Source organism: Mauremys mutica, chromosome 21, assembly GCF_020497125.1.
Source record: "Mauremys mutica isolate MM-2020 ecotype Southern chromosome 21, ASM2049712v1, whole genome shotgun sequence".
NCBI lineage: Eukaryota > Metazoa > Chordata > Testudines > Geoemydidae > Mauremys > Mauremys mutica.
Window position 1 is genome coordinate 14,697,528 of NC_059092.1, and position 26,768 is coordinate 14,724,295.

The following is a 26,768-nucleotide window of genomic DNA, read 5'->3' on the forward strand; positions in this document are numbered from 1 at the left end:
CACGGTTAGGTAGAGTCCAATCCTGCTCTGGCACTGAAACTGTTTTATCCATTGAATCTGTTGCTCTGGGCTAAATCTTTACGGTTGCTCACCCTGGGTACAGCCTGGCATGTTTCTTTGGCAAGTGAGATTTGTACTCAAACCCCTCAAAGGGATGTGAGGGTGGACAATTAGTGTAGTGCCTATACCAACTCCAGTTACTGTTGCCCAGTAATATTAGGAAGGAGTTTCTCAAGCCTTTTCTGATCTCTGAGCACCTCCTCAAAATCCACCCGCTTCCTTTTTTGGCAAGGTTTTTAAAAGCATTGTGCAATTTTTATTTTCCATTGTGTGTTCCTTTTGGAGAGAAAGTTATTCTTTCCTCTGCCTGGCTCACCATGGAGCTGAATAAATTTTCAAAAAAGGAAATAGATCAACACAGGCCTGTAACATTAGTGTAAAAGTTACCAGTATAGGAACAAGTCAGGATTATAAAATAAGCCCTATATAAATTCTCCCTTTATCATACAGGATGCCTTGGTGGAGTGGACATACAATATGTGATCTATCACATACACTAAGAGAGGGGCAGGAAGCACTCCAGTAGCAAGTATTTGCATCTTGTGCTACAAAAGGATAGTTTGCAGCAAATGCCTCAACAAGAAGAGAAGAGATCCGAGTTCAGTGAAAGTAAAACAGTCCACAGGAGTAGAAGTTAACAGCTGGTACCTCTTCTGGGTGGATGCAAAAGGTACCCTTCCGCCAAAGGTCAGCTAGAGGAGAGCAAACTGAGAACAAACAGCATACTTTTTTTTTTAAAGTGTTGGGGGGGCATTTAAACAGTTATTTACCTTAAACTATATGTTAAACTCCAGAGAAACTGGAACAATTAATTGCCAAAGCATAAAGAGCTGTAAGTACCATCTTTGTCCCATTCCAGATATAAAACCTTAGACTTCCCAATACAGAAGAGCGATATTGGGGGGAGAGGGGGATAAAGCTCTGACAGACGGCATATGCAAATAGTTCACTATGCAGGGGACAGTTTCAAAGCCAACTCACTTCAAGACCCTTTAAAGCTTCAAGCAGCAGCATCAGTTAGTGAGCCAGTAAAACAGTCAGATTTGCACTCTCCTACGCATCTGTTTGGAGAGGAGAGAACTTGGGTCTTAACAGCAATTGTTGTAGGGACAGGACACTAAGGGACAGGAATTTGTGTGCCTCCTAAAATCAGTTCAAGCAGCAGGGTGTCCAGCAAGTGATGTGAGATGGGGATATTTCTGTGAACTGGATATGGTGGGGGCTGCCTGTCAGAGTGGGAGGGAACACATAACAGCTGTCGTTTCACAAGGACTTGAATAGTGGCTTTAACCAGGTGGTCCCAGCTGCTAGTATTACAATGGGAGTCCTCTCTTTCCACTCACACGCAAAGAAGCCAAAACACCACATGGGGGTCCACTTTTGTTTTATTTATTTCTCAGAAGAGTTCCTCCTGGCCCTTTCCAGAGAGAAAATACAAAACAAGATGCAGAACTTTGTTTCATATACATAAACAGCCTGTTGGAGTATAAAGAGCAACCGATAAGTGTTTCAGAAGAACGTTGGCTTACTCCATGGGCACTTCAATATTCCTGAGGAATAACCATGATTTCTCCTTTCGTCCCACTGGGATGTTCTTAAGTCATTAGTCACTGTTCCTGTAAAGCAAGAAGACTCCCATAACATTTTGTATCCTATAGCACCTTCTTCCTGAGAAGCTCAAAGCAAGCAGTTTAGCCTATAGCACCCCCATGAGGCAGGTTAGAATTTTTATCCTTATTTGATAGATGGAAAAGCTGAAGCGTGGAGAGGTTAAGCAACCACATTCACCCAGGAAGTGTAGAAACAGAACCTAGATCATCCAATTCCTGATGTCATGCTTTATGCCACAATTAGTAGAACTTTACTGAATACATTTGGGGATACTTTGGGGGGCAGTGTCTGGATTTAAGGGTAGTCTCCTATGCAGGCATAATTGCACTCCCCATTCATTTTGATAACCCAAAGAATGGATTCAAATGCTGTATAAGAAAGTTAAAAATCAAGTTCTGACACCATTTTCTAGGAAAACAGATGTGTGATAATGCAACAATATTTTCCACCCTGCTAACCACCAGAAGTGAAATAATTTCATTTTAATAACCCTGAAGCTTTTATCCATGACCATACATTTTGGAGCATTAACCATTAGATGGCTTCATCTCTCCCTTCCCTCCCGCCAACATGCTCAGACTTTTTGTGCCAGGGAAAGCCAACAGAGACTGTGCTGGAAACTCTGTCCTCAGCTCTAGTGCCACGCAGGCAGCTGTGCTTCTTCTGTACAGTGTCCCTTTGATGACCTCATTCTCAGAGAGACCACCCTTGTTACAGAGCCGAGATTATTCTCTAAGACAAATATAAATCCTTGCCAGGCTAGACTCAAGTCAGCCTTCTATTTCTCAATGTTCTCAGGCAGTTACTTTTGCCATAACAAGCATCTTCCAAGGGACAGAGTGTTTCTTAGAGTTTCTGCATTGGGTGTTCACATACCCAGAGTCCTCAAACTGGAGAAATTTCATTCCAATTTATTTCTGACTGAAGTCCACAAAAATAAGCCGATACCCCACAATGGTTTTATGTTAAAACTCTCACGCACTTTTGTGGCAAACACTCCTAGATGGATCTAGAACGTTACTGGGTTGCATTTGTTTCACTCATAAGAAACCAGCTACTCCATGTTTTTATCCAATATCATATACTTCTCCAATATAAACGTTTGTTTAATGTAAAGGGTTGTGCTCTGGCATTGGCTGTGTTCCATTTCCAGTACAATATCCTGAAGCAGGTGGGTTTGCTAGGACTGCAAAAGCCTGATGAAGGCTAATCCTTCAATACATCCAGGGATGAATGGACTTTATATTCTTGGGGTTAAAAACCAGGCAACAAAAAAAAAAAAAAAAAAAAAAAAAAAACACAAACCACCACCCTTCCAGGCCTTCTTTATCTATCATGAAGGAGCAAAAAAGGCACAAGATCATTTCCCCCTTTTGACAGGTCACTTTTAAGTTTTCTGGCAGAAGGTTTTAAGTGAGTACTTTGATGTTTTATAATGTAACTTTACGCATGCTCAGGAGCGTGCCTCTGCTACTGTGTCATCTCAGTGCTTTCAATGATATACCCCTTCACAATGTTTTCTGTGCATTCCACAGAAATAATCCCTATTTTATGTTTAATTTCTATGTGATGGAGTGGGGGGGGATTTTTAACACCAATGCAAAATCATTCTAAGGCGGTCACATTTTGTGACCATAATCATACCTAACATCATAAAACTAGATTAAATTGTACCAGCCGCTTTGCTACTATCAGTATTCACCCAAGCCACTTACAACACAACCCTCTTTAGGAGAGGCTTGACCCACAGTAACCCTTTTAAATTGTGCCATGTCTCGATTCTAATGATTCCAAATTCATATGATCAAACAGGCTAGAGTTCACTAACATCCTTGAAGATAAAGGAGACTATTAGTCTGTAAATCATGAAAACACTAAGGCTCTGATCCTTCAATCAGATCCACCAGTACAGAACCCTGTGCAGAGCCCTACTGAAGTCAAAGGAGTTACCTACAGGCAATGAAGTCCTCCACTCATAGATCTGATTGCAAGACTGGGGCCACGCTGTTTATGGTATGATTAATTTCCCCATATTTCTAAACACACTTGTACATTGTAGAAAAAGAATCTGCAGCATCTAAGCTAATCCCGTGGAGATCCCAGTGTCTTCAAAAAGAGATGGTGTGTATTAGGTTTAATCATAAATAAGGCAAAAAGAGCACATTACATATTTGAAAGGATCTGAAAAGTTTGAAAAAAAAAAATAGATGCTACACACAGGAGCTCTCCTCCAGCTAGTGGCAACATATTACTTCTACACTCATTTTAGACAGGAGCAGGAAGGAATATTTAAGCACTGAATGGTACCTGCATACATATTTATTTTACTCCAGTACTTACTTTTACAAATTTGCCATGGAGAAGATATGGAGACTGGAAATCATGCTGACAATTGGAATAAGCCATTCCTAATCCCATCCCTGACCCAAATGCAATAGGCCATGTCTTTCCTGTGTGGGGGAGAAAGAAAGAGAGAGAGAGAAAAGCAGAGAGGGGGAGAAAAAAAAAGATATTGAACATAACATGAGAAACACTGCATTAATTTCAAGCTCTAATGACAACTTCTTATCAAACATAATGCCAGTAAGTGGTAGATTACTGGAAAACATGCATTGTGCATTTTCAGGTTCTACGTATTCTGAAGTCTCCTAAAAAGAATCTTAGAAAGTTGTGTTAGAAGGCAACAAATGTCATTAAGAGTCTAATGGAAATAAATCCGCTGTACAGTATTTAAAGAAGTCACATTGAAATTGCTAGGACAGTTTAATCTGTAGATCTCAAAAGTACTCTTTCATGATGAGTCTGACCCAGACTCTGAAAGTCTGTATGTATGGTTTTTTTGTTTTTTAAAAAACCACACGCAGGCATCACCAGTAGTAAAAGAATCCTGCAACTGGAATTCAGTTAGCAGAATAGAATTCAGTCTTGTACTGGCTCTGCAGCATTAACAGAAGTTGTAAAAGTTACTGTTAACTCTTTGGAGCAGACACGGTTGTAAGTGTTGATACAGAGCCTAGCAAGGGCCAAAATTCTGACTGGGTCCTTTCACCTCTACCAGAACGATAAATAATACACACAAACAGCAAGTTTACTGAGTAGAAAAGTAGTTATTTTTCTGACAATTTTGAAGAATATTTCATAACTTAGATCATACCATTAGAAAAATTAACAGAGCAAACAGAACCTGTCAATCTGCTGCAGTTTGCATTTTGAAGCCATTTGCCTCTGTGCCTAGGAAGAATCTGAAGTCAGGAACAGCATGTGCTCTACTACCTGTGCTAGAGTTGAAGATTATTCTAGCATCAAGAAAGTAATTAAAAAAAATAACTGGAGAGAGTGGAGACTATGTAGAAAAAGCATTAAAACCCTTGCAGTACTGGTTAGGGCTGATGTCTAGACATGTGGCTAATTAATGTTTAGATGCAGGGTCTCTCATAATTCCAGAGCTTTGTAATCAGAAGCCTGACTCCACGCCCAGCCTGAGATGTTTCATATACAGTGACCTTGTTTCATCACACTTAGAAGTCTAGCTAATTTCACTCCAACTAATCTATTTGGACAAGTAATGGAATAGTTGGCGTAACATACTAATTAAAATTTCCATGCTTCAAATAATTGTGTTTAAGAGGTGCACCCAAACAATCTAATATCATGACAAACAAACAGCTAAGAACATAGGGACACTTACTTTTAAAGAAGATAACTGAGAAAACAATTCCTAATCCAAAACCAGCACCTGTAAAGAGAAAATTGCAGTAAGGAGGAAGTTAGACAATAGGCACAAATGGAAATCAATTCCATTCTTTTCCTTAATTACTTGTTCTGGCTCAGGAATGCCATCCCAATCTTTTAGGTTTCTCCACACCTAAAGAGCCGGTAGGTTATATGCTTGGCAATATTTTTTTTAAATGCTTTAAAAGTTACATTTAATCAAATACAGATACGTACCTAAGAAACCTCCCATACATATACAAGAGACCACCCCCGGACATATCCCTCACTTCTTATTGTTATAGAGTGAATCCTGGTCCCAGCAAAATCTCTGGAAATTTTGTCACCGACTTCAATTGAATCAGAATTTGCTTCATTGTCAGTAGAAGAGAAAGTTCAAGGACACACAGATCCACCTTGGCTGCAAAACCAAATTAGTTTCCTTTTAGGTTTGCAGATTAATATCTTATTGTACTGCAAGTACTTCTTACTACTCTGACTACTTCAATGTGGGTCCTCAGGGCAATAAACTTATGATGCTTCCCATTATTATATAGCTTGCAAAAGAAAGCTCAGGGCTGCTTTTCTTTTACATCCACAGCATTCATTAGCCAGTGTAGTTAAACAGATTGGGAAGGAATGACACTTCACATCCTAGTCAGATTTTAAATTTTTTTTATTAAAGCTAATGTTTAAAATCAAATTTACACAAGTTAAGAGGGAAGGTACTATACCTCTGGGGTCAGGCTTGAGTTATGAGAAGTCATAAATATCAGTTACAAGGTTCACGAGATACATACATAGCACACAACCAGCATAGAGTCAGATTGGGGTGCAGTAGTTTTTCAAGCATCAGTGAATAAGTGGTCTCAGGTATGCCACCCATAGAACGTATTTAGAGTCCAAGTCAGTGTTGTTGTAGGGAATAGGTACATGGGTGGAGTGCGTCCCTTTGTTTGTTGGGGGGGCGGGGGGGAAGAAGAGTGGGTTATTTTCCCTGACCAGCGGTCTCGTTTACTCGTCCTAGTACTGATGGTGGCCCGTGATGTGCTCCGTGTAGATGTCTCTGGACCACCTGATGGTGTCGGACACCATAAGCGGTCTCATGAGCCGGGCGTAGCGCCGACCGACTCCACACGCTCTCAGCACTGGCTCGTTACGGGGGTCCCACATGCCCAAGGCTCTCACGACCAGGGTGTGGATCTGGACTTACACTGACTGAGTTGTAACAGCTCAGAATTTTTCCATCATCACTTGAGAAATTATTTAGAGTGTTTCAGAAAAATGCTTCTGTAACTCAAAGAAAATAATTCTTTTCCCTGGAAGATGACTATTACCAATTTCGCGAAGAGCTGGGGAAGTTGTCAGTAGATTTTTGTTATTTCAAGAACCATTAAACAAAACAGCTAAAAATTCAAGTTCAATGGGAAAGTTCTGCCTTCAATCACCTGGGCAAGGCTACTGACTTTAGAGGGAACTGCAAAGGTAGAACAGCAAAATTCGGCCACCTGTGCACTCATTAAAATGAGCAAAGTTTCAAACACACTTAGAAGTAAAAAAAGAAAGTGATTGGGCTTGAATTAGTTTAAGCAAAAAAACCTCACCATTCTTAAAATTAGTAGCTCTCATCACTTACTGTCTGCACCTAGAATGATTATATTGTATGGCTCCTACTACATGCATCACTGAGTAAGGACTATCTTGTACTCTCACCGCAGGTTGGGACTTAGAATAGCTAAGGAAAATGGCCCCAGGACCTAGAGTGGACAACCACAAAAACACACGCATACAGCTACAGCTTCTTCTGTGTGGGCTGAGCTCCCTTTTTAGTTTTGTTCCACTCCCCAGGCCAACTTACACTGCCTGCAAAGAACAAATAAGTAATGATAGCTCCCACTCTTTCATCCGTCTTTGCTCCAATAAGCAGCTCTGCACTTCGCTGCCTTAGCGAATAATCTGAAGCATCACAAGTGTTTTTATTATAGAAAAACACTGCATTTTAGGAAGTGAGATAATTACTTGATCTGAACAGAGACAACTGACCTTTGCTCTCAGAGAACCTAAGTTATCTTGTTGTAACAAGAGCTAGAAACAAGAATTGTTTCTGAAAGCTCTCTTCACTCTACCACAGAATTTCAACAGAACCAATTATCGCAGAGGTAACTTTACCAGGGCATTATGGTTATTACAGGGCAGGATTTCAAAACATGCAACTGCAAGGGAAGACGTTTGATGACAGCTTGCCAAGTGGTGCTAACATCAAACCCCCAGACATCTTAGCAATTGAACATTTCAGAGAAGGCCAGATTTTCACTCTCAACCATGTGCAGTTTGCATAGCTTAAAAAAATAATCTGAACTCCTAGATGCCTGGTCAGACTTTGATGCATTTTCTGCATTGGGGACACTAGCAAACACAATACTTACTAGAATCTCGTGTAAACAACTAACCATTCAGACTGTATATAAAAACTCTGGTCAGTGATGCACAATCTGGGAGATAAATAGTGGGTCGCCATTAGCAATGGCTCATTTATGCCTTTTCCCCAACTGGAGCTTCTCTTCAGTACCTTTGCAATAGCACAGCTGGTGTTGGCTCCAACAGAATGTTTATGCTATTAAGGATAATTACTATCTACAAGTATTCATCAAATGGACGAACTGTTTGGCTTCCTGACCCCGGGCTCCTTCTGACAATCCTTTCCTACCATATGTGGCTATGCTGTCTTTTTGTTTTGGTTTGATTGCTGGACTATAAAATCTGAATCTGAACTGAAAGCGATTACTTCAAGAAATCAGACAGACAGCACTAGGCGTTGTTTGAACTGTCCAGCTGAGAGGGGTAGTCATGCAGCGATACTGCTTTATACTGCTTGTCCAAGAGGAATTCTCTCTGCCAATCCAAACAGTTAGGTAATCAATGAGAAATTATTTGCAGAATGACAAATTCTGCATCAGCCACATGCAATGCCCAAGTAGTTGCTAATGTCACCACATTTCCATGCTATTGGTCAACCCAATATTCTTCTTTGCCATTGGTGTGGCAAACCGGTAAGTTTTGAAGGGTGTGATAAGAAAGAATGATATACTTGGGAGACAGGGGAGAAAAAAATCCAAAACTAATATCAGACATTTCCCCTCACCTTTAGGAGTCTTCCATCTTTGTTGGCACCACTAAGATTCCCCTCAGTTTTTCCCTCCCCCACTCAATCACTGGCCTAAACAGAAACCCATTAATTCTGTTTCTTAGCTGGCTGGTAGGGAAACTATAGAGTGAACATACAAAGGCACTGCCTCTGCAAGTAGAGATCAATACAGGGCCAGGAATGGAACCCACATCTTCCCACACTAGGCAGCCAGGCTAAGCCATATTAGACATTTTAATACAGAAAGGAAACTATGTTCTGCTAGGGACAGGAACATATCATTCCTACTGAGCTCACTGCTTTGGTGGGAGTGCAGCAGATTAAATAGGTGACCTGGGTTAGGAAGAAAACAAGGCGCTCTAGTTATGGGCTGCTGAAATTCAAACATGTCACAGTGGTGACAAGCCTGGGTTTCAGGGAAGGGACGGGGATCTGGTTTAGGACTGCCTCCTGTGGAATGACATGATGTCTATCTTTGAGGCTACTTCCTCCAATCTATTTCATCTGGAAGAGGAGTAAAATGGCAGATCAGTACTAGAAAATGGAGTAAGAGGTTTGGATTAGCTTGTAGATCTAGGGAGTGAATGAGGTAAGTGAGGGCTAAAGTCTGTTACTGTTAATGCTTTTTATCATCTCCATGAGGAGGAAGTTTGACAAATATGAAGCTAAAGAGGCAGAATCACAGAGTTTCGCTGATCCCTGTTCCTAATCCCAAAGGCTGTCAAGCATCATTCCACACTCTATTGGGGAATGGGCTAGAAACTACACTGAACTCTCAACTGGAGGGAAATGTTGTGATCAGGAACAGTAAGAAGTGTTCAGCTATTCTCCCCATCCACAGAAACCACTATTTACTATGGGTCTGCTTTTCCCTGGCTGGTTTTTGCCAGTAAATATTGGTTTTAAACTTAAAACCAGAAGACTTAGCTACTTTTAAGTTTTTATCCTGCTGGGTTAAGAAACTGTTACTGTGGATAATTTCTCACTCATCATCATCCCACTAGGAAGTAGTTGTGGTTATATGGTCATTTCCTATGCGTCTCCAAAAAAAAAAGGGGGGGGGGGGAGGGAGAGTAATTCATTCTTGGAAACAAAAAGAAAAAAAAAGTGTGTTTCACTTTAATTCTATATTAAGTTACACTAGAGATAAACAATGAGAGAGCCTGCTGATGAGTTTTACAGGTTCAAGTTCTCACATGCTCAATTTGCTTTTAAAAAGGCAACATGTTGCTTCAAAGACCCTCCCACCTGATCAGAGACACTAACTCTGCAGCTGTTTCCACTAAAGATTGGCACCTCTGGGCCAGGCTTTAACTTCATAACAATAAAACACGAAGAGTTTAATCTTACAATAAAAACAAAACGAACATGGAAAAAGCTAAGGGCTTGATCTGTACTGGGTTGCTTCTCTCGCCTCCCCCACCCCCACCCCCACCCCGCCACCTTCTTGCACGACAGCGCCTCTTTGTAAGAAGAGGCCACAGGAAAGTGTACAAAGCATTTTTCACCTTCTCTGACAGCTTTAAATGTTTAACTAGAAAAACAGCCTCTTCAGCCCTCTGTCTGTCATTTCAGTTTGAACCTATTTATAGTCAATGCCAACAGGGAACATTAAGATTCTACGTATATCTTTTTATTCTATTCCTGCCTAACAGTAGAGGCTGTTTATGTACAAGTAGATACAGAACTGGAATTAGGTCTCTGTGCCTTTTTTTTTTTAAATACACTTTGGCTTGTGTACTTTCAGAGAGAGACTGATTTTGGGTATGATTCTATCTAATATACAGAAGAGCACATGCCTCATACCCAACAGGATCTCATAAGAGGGTCTCAGATAATCAAAATCTTTGGGACAGACTTATGCCTCAATAATACATCCGGGAAAAGGTTCTTCTATAAATTTATCAGTGTTCCTTTCAATGCACACAGTTACCATGAGTTTTAATAGTTTGCCCAAACAGCAGTGGGCTTAAGCAATTATAAAAACTAAGTCACACCTAGATATGTTTTTCTTTTTAAAAAGACAGTTTGAGACTAAAGGTGAAAGGATTAAATATGCTCAGTGGCAACTGCTGTTACTATGTCACATAGAGGTTTTCCCAATTTCTAAATGCAGTTTTCTTTCGTAGTTCATTAGATAACTACATACACAACAATATCAAACGGCATCTCCCTCCCTTCAGGTTTTGTTCATTTACATAAAGAGCTAAGATGTTAAACAAAATGAAGACTAAGCTGCTGGTAGATAGCTACTTAGTTCTAAGAAAGTAGTAACTACTAGTCTGTACAGGTTAAGCTTTCTGGATCTGAAGAGCTAGTCATCCTTTTGGGATCCAGACCTGGATAGGATGAGCTGGAAAAAAGGACAATGATCTTTCATAAAGCCAACTTAACTGGAGCAATGGCCACCATTAAAGTCAAGAAATTTCAGCATACCGCAATGAGTCAGTTTCACTGTTGAAGTGGTGGTAGCAGCAGCTTTGTTGCCCAATGGCAGCTGTCAGCTTTCAATTAAAAAGCGACTGAAACAGATAACTTTCTAAAGAAGAGATTAAAAATTCAGTGTGATAAGTTCTGAGTAAATATCAATGCAGTAGCTAGGTAAGGTATTACAACTTACAAAACCTGTATTTAACAACACTGTTTTGCTTAAATATTATTTACAAGCAATATTCTTTTAATCAGAATTATGGCAGGGTGGTCCCCATCTTCTTTCCTTCCTTATCATACCCCTAATAAAGAAGTTAAATTTGGCAAGACCTATATACAACAGCAGTTGTACAAAAATGCCTCCGTATATTAGGACAGGGCAGTTCAGCAGGAATTACATTTCTAATAACTAGTTTTCATGTATTAGAGATGCTTAGGGTCCAAAGACATTTAAGCAGACTCCCAACTATGTTGCTCAATCTTTTTGAGACAGGAATCAGATTTTCTCTAGTGCCAATGCTCAATGTCTTTTTTTTTTTTAAAAGAAAAAAGAATTTCCCCCACCCCACCCCCTCTACCCTGTTGATGTTGTTCACACAGCAAATAGGGAAAACTGAAGGATGACACAGGGGAAACCGTGAAACTGACTATATACAGTGTCTTGTCAAATACACAAAGTACTCTAAAAATATACAGCAAAATGTGTTTTTATTTGGTTGTTATACTGATTTGAAGTACTTGAAATAGGTTTAAAAAAAATCCAGATGGAGTTGTGATTTAGTCATCCCTTTAAAGAGAAAAGTCATCAAAAAACCCAAACATGACTTCCAGGCACCCCCAATGCTACTGCTGTTTGTCTCGTGTCCAAAGGCTGGCTTTTGATACACAAAGGCTCTTCCAGCTTCTATTCAATACTTCCACAATGGAACAAAAAGATGCTACCCACACGCTTTCCAGGCATCCTGGATAAAAGCCTATACACTGGTATAGGCAGGTAGCTCCAACAGGAATTAGTTCATTCTACAGCCAATGGTGAAAAGGCTGATGGGGCAGAGGGAGAACATTCCCCTCACTCCTGCTAATGGGGGGAGGGGAAGTGTGTGTGTGTGGGGGGGGGGAAGGACGACACAAGAGTGGAGCCTATGCATAACTCAGGCCAGCACAGCATCTTGTCAATACTATACCAAGGCTTTTGTCCAGATTAAACACGTATGAATAATTTAGAGGGAAAAATGTTACAGTGGTGTCTCACTCACTAAAGGAAATGCCATGGAAAGAAGCCTAAAGCCTAAATCCTCCTCAAATCTCCAGCGAGGAATTTATCATTTACAAGGGCAAGTGCCAGTAGTCCTTAAGTTCCTCAGAATTTCTTACAAAAATAAGTTTTATATATCAAGGAATTGAGAGCCAGGAAACATTCCCACCTACTGGCATCGTGTCGCAAGGATAAAATAAATGAGTGGATGGTTTAGGACACAAGTTGGCTGAAGTCCCTTTCCACTGGCTGATTGGACTTTTTTGGCAACATCACAGCTATGTACCAACTCCCCAAGAATGCACAGCTGGGACCTCATCACTGCACAAATATAGCAGACCAGGACGTCAGTATATTTGGCTTAATTTCCATCAGAGCAGACCTTCTCCTTCTGGCCAGGCTTTTGAACAAGTAGGAATCCAGACTCAGAACTACCCCCCAATTTCTCTTTTCTCCTTGCAGAAGAGTCCCACCCTGCAGCTGTTGGGGTTGAAGTGAAGGCCAAAAAGAACTTCAGTTCTCTTCCTGCACACAACTTCAGCTAGTTAGCTGACCAGATGGAGCTTTGAAGGAGGGAAGCATCTTCAGAGCTGCTTCCAGACACCTATAGTTGGCCAAACAACTGAACACAAAGCTGATCCCCAACTCAGAAGGCTGTTCTCCTTCCCCAGCTCCCTTTCCAGAATTGCAAGAGTTAATGTTAGGAGCCAAGCTCTGAAATTACAACTTCAACTCCAACCTCCAATGACTAAATGAAGATGGATGAGTGTCCTGGCTCAGCGTTGATTCCTCGCCCTGGTGTAAAGCAGCATGAGAAGTAAGCCAGAAGACATTCCCTTGCAGTTTGAAGTTAAGTCCTCCATTAGCTGCAGCATGTGTAAGGAGAAACAAAACAAATAAAGACAGCAGCAGAGAGCAACACATAGGAGCAACAGAGAATTTAGAGGAATGAAAAATTCCTGCAAGATAGGGCCCCAAAAGCGATTACAAAGAAGGGAAAAAATAAAAATCACTTAGTTTTAGGGTGGGAGCTGTATTGAAGTTCAGCTACCACCTTTTAGATTGGGTTAAAAAGTGCCCCCCCCAACTAAAATTTGAATTTCCAGTTTGAAAGGGTAAACACCCCTTGAAGTAAAATACTGAAACTATAAGCCGTCTGTCTAAGAGACAGACATCTTTTCTAGGATCATTTTGTACCCCAAGAGTGCCCATCTGTCATTTACTTAGTGCTTTTTCCTCAGAATTGGCTTCATGGGCACACATTCTATATTGTACTGAGAAGTGATCTCCCCTCTTAAAGTTCTAACTTGTTCTCTCGCCTCTCTGTGAAACAGGCTTCCAAAACAAAAAGGACAAAAGAGGTGTCCCACTTCTCCTCAAACAAGTTATTTATGCTCCAATGGCTGCAAGTTTTGTATGCTGATAGATGGAATCAGCACACCTTAGAAATGCCCCTGTTGTGACTTGGTGAGGATGTAAAACCTGCCAAGTGAACTGTCAAGCTAAACTGAAAATTGAGTTCAACCCAGATGGTTGTGGGGGGGCAGTCAGCACAGAAATAGTCATTCCCTATGTTTTCACTAAATTGTGTAGGTCACTTTTTACAAGTGAAATTTGACCCTTTACACCCTAAGGACAATACCATATAGCAACAGTTTATAGATAAATGTCAAATATTTCTAGCCTCTAAACAAGAACGTACCTAAATAGAGTTGCTTGTGTGTAACAACCTTTTTAAGGCAATAGGGTTATAGGCGTGCCCATGTTTAACTAAGGACAGAGTTTTGTCCACTAAGGGTAATGAAAGCAGTATTTGACATTAGTCTTTATCTGTGCCTTTGCCAAGGACTCTGATGACTTACACATATGAGGAAATTAGAGACTGATGTAAGGAAATATGAAGTATTCTAAAAAGTTTCTAATTAGCTGATTTTTTTTTAAACCACTGTCTAATTTTGATTATGAAGACATTACAAAGGAAGCAGCTGTACTCAGCTTGATGTATACCAAGTCAGGAAGATCTGAGCCGGGGGAAAAAACAGGGAGCAGAAATTTTCTACATTTGAGTTTGATTATTTTTCCAGGGATTTTTGGTTTAGGGCCCAATCCTGATCCCACTGACGTTCCCATTGACTTTGATGGAAGACAGATAAGGCCCTTATTGTATATATTCATATGCTACACGTCTGTCAGAGCAGTAGTCCTGTGGATCAAACGAGTGAAAACTGTCTGATCTTTCCATCCTGAAGTATATCAAGTTGCACTTCCTGTTGCTATTATTAAAATGGCAGCCCCCAGAGATTACACAACTGCCCAACTCATATCAATAGGCAGTTTAAATGTTCAAGTACTTTCAAATGATGTTTTGAAATGTGATTATTTAAAGTAATTTTTCTGTAGTTAGGCGTAGTACAAATTACTGCTGATTGTCTTAAAAAAAGGAGGGGAGAGAGGGACACTTTAAGAGTTCTTACACAAGACAAGGCAGCAATACAAGAAAACCAGATACAGCTAAAAAGATAGTTTTTACAAGGTTTTTACTCCAAATGATAGCTGACATGCAAGATGACATTTGAAATCAAGCAGCAAAAAAAATAAATCAATAAAAGGCAAGATAGCACTTTTTGTTTAAAGAAGTTGCACAAGCCATTTACGTTTATGCGGCACAATGGGAGACGCTGGCATGAAAACAGTGAGCTCTCAAACCTACAGTATACCATTCTGTATACAGCTAATTGAGTTTCCATAAAAATGGAGTTTTACTATTAGACACAGTTCTAACATTTATGTTTCAGAAGTATATTTAGTTTACTTTCCAAGTTTGCATTCAATTTCATAAACTAAAATTCTAGAGAATCACGCAACAATGGATTATAAGGGCAGAGCTAACAGGTTTTCAAATCTGCCAATACCATATCCACTTGGTGAAACACGTTTTTGAGCAGTATTTAGAACAGGGGTCGGCAACCTTTCAGAAGTGCTGTGCCGAGTCTTCATTTATTCACTCTAATTTAAGGTTTCGCGTGCCAGTAATACATTTTAACGTTTTTAGAAGGTCTCTTTCTATAAGTCTATAATATATAACTAAACTATTGTTGTATGTAAAATAAATAAGGTTTTTAAAATGTTTAAGCAGCTTCATTTAAAAATTAAATTAAAATGCAGAGCCCCCCAGACCAATGGCCAGGATCTGGGTAGTGCGAGTGCCACCGAAAATCAGCTTGCGTGCCGACTTCGGCACACATGCCATAGGTTGCCTACCCCGGATTTAGAAGAACCATTCAATAGAATGAAAATTGAACAGGGTCTTTATCCTAACACATCTTCCTCATTTTAGTCTAATGCATCTGTGTGCATTTCCCCACCCCTCAATGTAAGAACATATGGGGACCTCTATTCCAACCTCTCCGCCCCCCAACCCTCCCAAGTCAAAAGAGATGGCTGGAGGAGTTGAAAGCTTTTGACCACTCTTTCATAATGAACCATCTTTTTGATGGTTAAATTGCTGCCTTTTTATCAGAACAGAAGCATGTGGGATCACCAATTGTCGTCTTTGGCCTGCTGCTAAAACATATGGCCCATGGGTCGAATACAGCACATAATATATTGGAGGGCCTCCACTTAAATTCATATTGTCCATTATGAAAGAAAGAAGCTTGGATAAAAACTTTCTGGCCCTCAGGGTGGAAGAGACAGCCTTACAGATGTGGTTATACAAAGCAACATACTTAATGTGCTCTAAAGCTGTAAAATATTAATTCAATTAATTACCAGATGCAGTACATAAAAAGTTGTGAGACAAGCCTCGTTTTCAGAAAGGTCAATAAAGTTTTACTGGTAAGTACAGAGTATCATAATCCCATTCATAACCACAGGAAGGATTACCAATAATTGCTGACACTACAATACAGACAATGAATCTTGCTGAAAATCGTTCAGACTACAAAATAGGCTGCCACTAGAACAGTTTGAAATTTTACCCTCAATATTTAGGGAAACATTGAACAAAGCAGACAAGATGATGCGAGCCAAGAGAAACCACATTTCAGCTGCTGTAGCAGCTAAAGTGCCTTTTTTCTCTCATAAAAAAATTATTAAATGAAGATTAGAGGCATTTCATGCTCAGATGTCGAAACAAACAGAGGATTAGAAGGAAATTAATATTACCACTATAGTCAGGGTGGGTTATTTATAAGTTTTTAGGCTGCAGCTTGGTCATGTACAGGCATATGTTGAAATAGTAAAATATCCTCCAAATAATGGATTTCAACAGAAGCCAAGAAACCAGCAACTTTCCCAGGGTTACTTCTTAGTGACAAATGGATTATATTTTTTAAATCATTTACCTCACTTAATCATTTGAAACTCCTTTATACTACAGTTTCAAAGAGGGACCTTTGCTGTTTTATACATTCCTGAGATCATCAACAATAAGAAACAGTTGTTCAAACTAGTACCCTTTTGTCAAAGTGAAGAAAATCTGCCAATCTTTCAGCCATTATTGTCATTCAGAATAAATACACATTACCTAGACATCTTTGATATAGAGTTTAATCAACAGTACGGAAGAAGTAGAATACACTGTATTTACCTCCCCATCCTTAGTCACAGTAATAGTTCATGATATAACTTAGAGGGGAAAAGTTCACATGGCCTTTTTAAAATCCCCTGTAATACAGCTTCAAGCAAGAGCTTTTGACATTGTGTGTTGACATTCTAACTGCATGACTAAATATTACCATTTATACATTCCACAATTCTCTAAATTTCATATTGGAAGTAGCTATGCCATTTTCAGCCTATTAATTAATAAGAATTAATTGATTAAGTGATGTTTCTCATATAATCTTAAATGCATAAATTTAGGTCAACATCATTTAGAACAGTTTTAAATGTCACTTAAAACTCCTTATATTTAAAGTGAAAGAATAAAGATCTAGTTCTCTTCTCACAATTCACTCAATTTGGAAAATAAACACTGACAATATAAAGAAATGAAACTGACTAATGTATTGCTTTTTGGTTTCATTTTGGATTGTAAACATTGCAAATATTTTAGTTCAAACTACCTAAGTTCTTCTCCCTTAAGAAGGCCAGACATTCTTGGTAAAGCTAGAAGTTAACATATTAGAGCCAGCAGGTGCAATCCTGATCCACTCAAGTCAGTGGCAAAACTCCCATTTACTTCAATGGGCCAGGATCTCACCAAGCATGTTCTATTGATGTCGTCTTTGTTTTTAAGAAGTATTCATGTTTCAAAACAAACTGCACACAAGTGTCCAACTGATCTGAGGCAGCACAGATCATGTGGCACACCTTAGAGTGTTTCCCCATTCTGATGGGGAAAGAAGGAGCATTCTTATACCTTCCCTCAAGGCACATGTCTGTTGCTGAAAGCCAGGAGTAGAGAAAATTTATTGGGATGACTAATGGGGTCAAAAGGGGGGATATAAAGACTTGCAAATTGGGAGGAAAAGCATTAGGAGGAAGAGACTGGAGCATGTGTGTGTAAAAAACAAAAACAAAAAACTGGTGGCAGGAAAATATAGCATGTCTAAATAAGAAACAGAAGCGGGATCATGCAAGCTTATTAAGATTCATGACAGGTATTGCATTCAAGTCTCTGAAGACAGTAGCAGTTCAGGTCAACCAGATCAAATGCAGAGAGGCTGCCAAAACAGCAAAGAGGAATCTCAATATGATAGTGCACAGGAGTCAGGAAGTCAACAAAATGGCCTCCATTTTCAGTTTTGCTGATTTATAAAGGCAGTTTGCTTTGAAAAAAAAACTGACATTTTATATTTCTATGGTTACACCAGTATCAAAGCTAATTAAAAAAAATATGATGTTAGGCTTGTCAACGCACCTTGTATTACAAGGAACTATTTTTTCAACCACCGGCAATTTAATTTGCAAAATGAGTGAAAGCCCTGACATATATTTTCTCTGATACAGTCAGTTCTGCCTAGAAGAAACCTGCTCAGGGTTTTGCACTGATTATACTGAACAATCATGATATAGCTTTCAAAGCACCTAGCATGACTGGCAGGCTACATTTAAATTAGATCCATTAATGTAGGTTAGACACTTGGATTTTAGAAGAGGTCTATTTTCGTAGTACATCACTGAACAAGGACAAATGGCAATACTGTTTTTGGTTCATATATTAGGTGAATTATTTGCTTATTGCAAGTTCTCTTCATTGTAACTTCTCAATTACTCCCTAACTGATATGTTTAAAGCCTTCTGTGTTCAAGTATTAAAGTCTCCCTCCTCTGCCTGCAAAAAGTTTACCACTATTTTACTCTATGTAGAATCTGAAGTTACTAGTGTCTTTCTTAGAATCTGAAGTTGCTAGTGCATAATCTGCTTGCCCATAAATTCAACCACCTAAAGAAGACTCCAGAATAAACCTTTAAGTTGTGCATTTTAAAAGTCAGACCTGCAAAATGTATTTCCCCCTTCTCCCCTCCATACACGAACACATTTGAAAGATATTTTTCTCTTGATAAGCAGGAAAATCTCTTCCTCCTTCCCCAATAAGTGTAGGCAAGCAGAATGTGTGCTTGGGCTGGTAAATATTATCAACATTCTGCAGGCTGGGGTGAACTGATTTAGGAGAACCCAGATTATAACATGGTTTGGCTTGCCAGAGTAAACCAGACTTAACTGAGCTGTAACTAGATTTAAAGTTGAGGGATGGAGAGAAGTGTCCTAGTCTAGGTCTCTACCTTGGCCTATCCCCAGTGGCTGGCAAAAATGTGTTACAATCAAATTCAGTCACAACTGAGTTTAAACCACACAATCATGGTTTTAAAGCCATGTGCAGATATACCTAAAGTATCACACCTTCTTGTCAACTGCCTGAAATGGACGACTCTCATTACCACTTCAAAAGTTATCTTTCCTCCCTTGGTATCCTGCTGTTAAGTGAATTGTCTCTTAGACTGACCTCACACTTGGTAAGGCAACTCCCATCCTTTCATGTATTTATACCTGCTCCTGTATTTTCCACTTCATGCATCTGATGAAGTGGGTTCTAGCCCACAAAAGCTTATGCCCAAATAAATCTGTTGGTCTCCAAGGTGCCACAAGGACTCCTCGTTGTTTTTGCTGATACAGACGAACACAGCTACCACTCTGAAACCTAAAGTTTTACAACACTCTTTGCTCTTTCAAATAAATCACTGTCTAACCTGGAAATGAAAATATGTTCTAATGTGATGGAAAACAACAAAGTCTAAACAAGTAGAAATAACAGTAAATTATGAGATGCAGACAGAGTAGCAACTCAAAAGTCAAAAATAAAGTATTGCAATACAAGAGGATATGTATAAATATATATTTTGGACAGTTTACTTGGAATCATTCCAGGAACTTAATCTCCAAGTAAAACAATACAGTACAATTACAAATAAGCTGCCTCAAAACAACTGTAGAGGAAAGCATGACAAACTACACAAAACAGAGGACTGGCTGTGCAAGCCCCAGCCATAAGTCTAAAGTTTACCGTTGCTAATAAAGACACGTCAGCAGCAACTGTTGACTTCCTCCCCACTCCAATGTATGAAAATTGCATCCTATGTTCAGTACACCACTGTTCAAAGACTGACCTTTGCGGCTTGCTGTGACAACAGAACCTGGAAAACTCTCCAACAACCAGGACTTCAGAAGATTCATTTTCCTTTATTTGAATTATGTCAAATGGGAAAATTGTACAGAGCTACCCAAAATATTTGTTTTTCCCCTAACCATCACGTAGAAAAATATCTCTGGCAATAAAACAAATATTTTTATAGAATCCACAAATAAGGACACTAACCTTATCCTCAGCATCAATCTAAGTTTGGATCATCATATTAAATACTGTGAGATCCGAAGCCATTGGCTACCAAAAGGAAACAAAGGAAACTTTGGGTAGCCCACCATTAATGGATGGTATCCCATATATTTTAATCATAATTATCTGATCTTCAAATGAGAATTATTCATTTGATTTCTCTGTTTTATTTAATAAAAAGCAAAACCTAGTCACCCAGCATTTTTTAATAAGTGAATTTAGTGCACAGAGAAGAATGGGGGGGGGGGGGGGGTTACTACCTGACAGCCCTAGAGGCTGAAATCTTCCATTGACAGAGTATCGGTAGCCACAATGCAATGTCAGTTAGTCACCATGTCCATCCAGTCCTTGGTAGCTCTGCAAGGACTTCTAACAAGTATATCAGTTGTGGTGATACTTTGTGAATTTACCACCTGGGCATCAGGCACTGGACTAAGGCCACCAATTCATTTTACACTGAACAGCCATCACTACTTTCAGTAGTTATCAATTAAGCATCAGTAAGCTAGATGGCTCATGTACTATGCCTATACTTTTACAGTTCATATTGCATCATTAATATTTAACAATACTGTATTACTAACATAGCAACTTTAATGCAAAGATCTCAGAGTAGTTTAAGCACCTCAACCCCCTCATTTCCAGATCGGTGCAGTGCACATTTTGGCAATGTTTCACAAGGGTCTATAATGGGCAACATTTTGCATCCTCAACATCAAGGCTTTACATTTCATTTCTTCTCCACAAACTTTCAGATAAAATATCTGCCTATAATCCTGACAGTTTCTTTTGACCACCCATCCAAACAGCAGCAGCAAGTATAATCATTAGCTGAGAAAAACACAGCCTAAATTTACACATTTAGCTTTTGTTTTTCCTCTCTCCAGTCTTCTTGCCATACTAGAATACTTTTTTAAAAACTGATTTTATGGACCTATTTATTTAATCTTGGGATTTGTTTTAAACCATTCATCTTATGTACCCTGCCTAATAGTAAGCTACTTCAGCAGCTGCAGCAGCAGTGAAGCTGGTCTCCTACACCTCAGATGGCAGCAATGGCTAAAGAGTAGAGTGGAAGTGGAGACATTTCTGCTAAACAGACTGCAGCAGGCCCATTTTACACATGTTGAATTTTGATAAATAGAGTGAAGTTAATGTGGTTTTGTAAGAAAGCTACATAATGAAATGATTGTGAAGTACCGTAATCGTTTTCATATATATTCAGTGTATAAATACTATGCTGCTTATTGAAGATCATTCACTTTTTAAGAAGGGACAGTATGCTGGATATCAATTTTCATGAAAGATGTTCCTCTTTAGGATTTTTACACAGTCTGCTACAATTCATAGCTTTGATGGACTCTGATGAGTTTTACATCAATTCTAGTCAAAGTTCTCTCAGTGATATCACAGTAATAAGATGTAATTTTTCTACAGTTTACTGCAGATTTTATTTACATTACACACAAGATAAACATTTATCAAACATTCTTTGGATTGCAGAAATACATTTAATCCCTGAAATACTGTATATCCATTAAAAAAGCAACACTGATTAAAATAAGTGAAAACCCTACCAAGACAAAGACTATTTGTTAATTTTATTCTCACACATAGGTTAAGACCAAGAACATATAAATCCTGAAATGTAATATTTCTAACTCCCGTTTAGTTTCCTTCAATAAAGTTTTGGCACCATGTCACAAACACATGTACCAAAGCACAATCTAACAGAGCCAAGATTATACTTAATTTGTTCAGACACAAAAAAGCATCCTCCCATTTTATATTTTGTATTTTTTGGTCTACAGTTCTGAGCACTCGTTACAACTACTTAGCTATCAAGATATATTGACAGTAATTTGGACAACGGTTGAAACAAAAGATGTAATAAGAATTCCGGGAAATAAACTGCAGAATCAGCAACTGCCCAAAAAGCAGACGTTGTATAAAAAGAGGCTACAAATAGTTATTTTATCATATACAGTATAAAGGCCAAATACAGATTAAGCCATAATAAAAAACCTGCACATTACCTGGTTTTTAACTATTATTTCAAGAGGCACCTTGGTCTATTGAACTTACTATAGGCCTGGAACTCCCCAGTTATATTTCCAGGGCTGTCACTGCTTCGCTGTAGCACCTGGGGCAACATTTTCTGTGCAGTTCCCTTTCTGCCTCCAGTCTATAAACTAAAAACCAATACTTACCCACCTGAGAAGTTGTGTTTTAAGGGACAGGACCCAATCTTGCAAGATGCAGAGTGCTCTCCAGACACTACTTCTCTTGAAATTGTAGGTGCTTGGCAACTTGCAGAATCAGAGCTTAATGTGCATACATAGCTTTGAAAATGCAAAGTGCTTAACTTTAAGCATGAGAGTAGTCCCATCCACTGTAATGACAGCACTCACACATGCTTACAGCTAACACCACACATATGTTTGGAGGATCAGGGCTTCAAAGACTCAACAAACTAACTGTTTATCAAGACAATTCCGGATTTGTCATCAAACTAATCAGATAATCCTTCTACAAGGAGAAAGTTATAACTGAGGAGTCATGACCAGACAACAAAATTAATGAGGTAGGAAGAATGGGGAAAGTGGGGAAAGGCTGTTTCACAGACCTTTTCAGTGCCAGCAAAATAAGTGCTTCCAAACTATAGAAAGTAGAGAGAGTGTGTGTGTAAATAAAAATTGGCTAAATAAAACTCCGTAAGTCTCCAGTTCAGCAAGATTTATTTACACATGTACCTAACTTTAAGCACTAGTTCTAGTCATTATAAAGAACCAATGCCTGAAAGTATAGGCCCACCTGGTATAAATCTGATCCCTGATAAAGTCAAAACTCCTGTTGACTTTGGTGGGGCCAGAATTTCACCTCAGCTGGGAAGTCAATGATGTGTGCATCCATGGTGGTGTTTGTCTTAGGCTTTGTCTACACTACTGGGGGGAGGGGGGAAAAAATCGATCTAAGCTACGCAATTTGAGTTACGTGAATAGCATAATTCAAGTCGATGTAGCTTAGATCTACTTCCCATGGGGTCCACACTAGGCAATGTCAACGGAAGACGTTCTCCTGTTGACTCCCCTTACTTTTCCTCAATCCAATGGAGGAGTCAACGGGAGAGTGATCTGTGTTCAACGTAGCAGGTCAAAAACCCACTAAATCGACCACCGATGCATCAGTCGGTGCATGTTGATCCCCCGGTAAGCATAGACAAGCCCTAAGGTAATGAGTACAAAACAGGTCATCTTAGAAACTTAACATTTTGAATCAGTAAGTTTTCAGATCAATTCAATCTCTTTCAACATACTTATTCAAAATAGTATCTCAATTAAAAGTGGAATCAACATTTACTTTAAAATAATCCTCCTCACTTATTTATTGAAGACTCTCCTGTATTTATGATCTATCTGTTACAACAATCCAGCCCTTCCTGTCTTTAGTTTTACTTCAAAGTCTTCTCTCTGGATTCCATGAGAGAGAGATTTTTTCTCTACTAATCTTATATTGACAATTAGATTGAATCAAAAGATATATCCCTGTGAAGTAAATTTGTAAGAGTCTTCACAAAATGATTGGCAGGAAGTGGAATATCTGCTGTATTGTACTCTTGAATTTATCGCTAACTGTAGTCTCATGTAGTCTCATGTGCAAAGGAATTATTATAGGAGGAGCTGGTAGTGACCTCTATTTAAGTTGCCTAATATCTTCCATTATAAAAGATTTTTTCAGTCTGTTTTTTGAGGAAAATGAAACTATGCTGGGAACCTTGGAAGTAGGCAGCCTCTCCAGGAGGCTGGGAGAGAACAGAACCAGGCTTCCCTACAACAGAATACATGGCTCCAGTGGCCCATTCCTCCTGGGACTCCACCTCTAGGGGCACCAAATGTGGAAGATGTTCCCCACACTACCTGAAAAGGGAGGAGAGGGGGCAAAGAGAGGGAAGTGCTGGATCAGGTTCCCCCTTGGCCACACTCTAGACCAGTGGTTCTCAACCTTTCCAGACTACTGTACCCCTTTCAAGGGTGTGATCTGTCTTGTATACCCCAAGTTTCACCTCACTTAAAAACGACTTGCTTACAAAATCAGATATGAAAATACAAAAAAAAGTGTCACAGCACTCTCTTATTGAAAGATTGCTTACTTTCTCATTTTTAGCATATAATTATAAAATAAACTGACTGGAATATAAACAGTGTACTTACATTTCAGTGTGATACTTGAACCTGTTTTTCACTTATGAGCCCTGTCTGACGCCAAAGCCCTGCCACCTGGGGCTGAAGCATGCAACTTAGCTTTGCGTGGCCCCAGGCAATTGCCCTCCTTGCCACCCTCCTAAACCCATTCCATGATCCCGCCGGGGGCAGTAACCCCCCGGTTGAGAAACACTCATCTAGATGAGAACTCCCAGGAGTACATGTACCTCTGGCTGAGAACCACTGCTCTAGACCCAGCACATGGCCCCAGAGGCCCATTTCCCCTCACCTGGTATAACAGCCTTCTGCTGCAGCCTGTTAATGTAGTAAGTCCTGTAGCTCAAGCTATGCTGAAGGCTCACAGCTCAAACCCTACCAGTGATTCATGGGGAAAGGAGCGACTGTTATAGTTGCCCAGAAAATCTGTTTTTATTCCTTTCTATAAAAGAGAAAGTAGGAAATTACATTTTTTAAAAACCCTTACTGTTCTCAACTTTGCAACCTAAATACACCTCTACCTCGATATAACGCGACCCGATATAACATGAATTTGGATATAACATGGTAAAGCAGCACTCCGGGGAGGAGGGGCTGCGTATTCCAGTGGATCAAAGCAAGTTCAATATAATGTGGTTTCACCTATAACACGGTAAGATTTTTTGGCTTCCGAGGACAGCGTTATATCGAGGTAGAGGTGTAATTTATTCTTATATGTAATTATATTATTAAAGTAATACCTCTAGAAGACATATTAACAGTATTTGGACCAAAAAAGGCTTTTGAGTTTCAGTCTAAAAACTGAAATAATTCACCATCTAGATGTAAAGGGTTACTAGTAGATATGAGATCCTAATTGAGGTAGTCCATTACTTTGATTTCTCTGTTTCAGAATAATACTTGCACCTTAGTATTGCAAGATCCAGACATTAGACCTGAAAGCTGTTCATATAATGTACACTACAAAATATTCAGTTCTGCACCATATACATTGCTGGTGCAAAACTAACAGCACATAAGATAGTATCAAAACTTTTGTTTAAAAAAAGTTATGTTTGATGTGCATGCTGACAGAAGTATGTTAGCAGATTTTTTAAATTGTTTCCCCATCCTGAATGAAAGGAGCAAAGACAGGATCTATGGCAAAGCAGGGCCTCATGGAGCCTCAATAGGATCAGCCTACTGTTTGGGGGTCTTGTGCTCAATAAGAATGGAGATCTTCATGGGTTTCACAGACCAGCTCATCTTAAAAAGGAAGTCACCAGGAGGTCAAAAGCAGGTATGAGTGAATCAACAGGGAAAGCGCAAGAAATAAAAAGACAGGAACAAGCAGGTATACAGCTGGCACAGGAAGAACCTTTCTGCACTGGGGAGCCACGTGAAAACCTTGCTGCTTCCAGACATCGCTCTCTTGCTTGTCATCAGAATTTCACCAAGGTCACCTTCTCCACTAACCCCCTCTCCAACTCACACTCTGCACTAGCACTTGTGATACTGTAATAAAGAAACACCTGGGAGGAAGGTGGTACAGAAGAATACTGTGACTATCTAGCAGTGCTCAAGAAAATGAGCCCCAGGCACTGGCAGCACCCTGCAGTTCTTACCCATGCAGCGCCCTGCAGTTCTCACCCAGGCCTTAGGCTGCATGTCCCCACCTGAGCAGGAGAGCGGGGCTCAATCTCCTCCTGAAGAGACAGAGCCTAGATCCACCCAGGCCTGTGTAAACCACCCTCCCCCTCCACGGACCCACCCAGGGTCCCGGGGCCCCTCCACAGACCGGTCCCGTGATGTACCCTCTCCGCTCCACTGCCCGCCCAGGGTCCGGCCCGGCACCCCACAAAGCCACCCAGATCCCAGGCTGCACCCCGCGGCCTAGCGCAGGCCCCACGGCAGGGCTACCTCGGCCTCCCCGCGCCCCGGCCGCCCCGGCACCCCAACCCCCCTTACCCAGCTTGACGACCGAGTCGGCCAGACACCGATCCCACTTCCTGCCCAACTCGCCCTCCGACGCCATCTTGTTCCCTCCCCCCGGCAGTAGCAGCGGCGCTCGCGGGTCACTCCTCGACTCCCCCCCCGCCTCCCCGCTTTGGGGCCAGGCAAGCATCGCGAGAGCTGCTACAGGCCGGTCCGCAAATCTCGCGAGAACATGGAGCTCTCTCCGGCCCCCGCTGGGGTTGCCAAGGTTACCGCTGCTAGGCAGGCCCTGGCTCCTATGTGGGCTTGACCTTGGGAGCAGGCCTGGGGTGGAGATGCTGCCTTTGCAGTCCCTCCGCCTTTCCCCAGCTCCCCATCCCATAATCATGAGGCGACTGGGCTCCACACCCCATCCAGCCCATGGGGCCTGCTCTATTCAGCTACCCTCACCCTCTTGCAGGGGCCAGCCTGTCCCCCAGGTCCCCTTTCCCCTGTAGGGTCAGGTACGTCCCGAAGGACCCCCCACCCTGTTAGAGGGCTCAGTCTTTCCTACAAGACCCCGGTCTCCTCACAGGGTCCAGTCTGTCCCATGGGACTCCCTTC

At 40.4% G+C, this 26,768-nt stretch overlaps 1 protein-coding gene across 1 annotated transcript; it reads right to left on the reverse strand.

Moving 5' to 3' along the window:
* Window positions 1-1,427: 1,427 nt before the first annotated feature.
* On the reverse strand, window positions 1,428-26,316 carry MICOS10 (mitochondrial contact site and cristae organizing system subunit 10). The gene is made up of 4 exons (XM_044996644.1): window positions 26,199-26,316; window positions 5,360-5,407; window positions 4,012-4,121; window positions 1,428-1,676 (listed from the first exon to the last, which is right to left on the reverse strand). Exons 1-4 carry the CDS (start codon window positions 26,263-26,265, stop codon window positions 1,668-1,670), a joined length of 234 nt encoding a protein of 77 aa, XP_044852579.1. The 5' UTR covers window positions 26,266-26,316; the 3' UTR covers window positions 1,428-1,667.
* Between the last annotated feature and the right edge of the window lie 452 nt (window positions 26,317-26,768).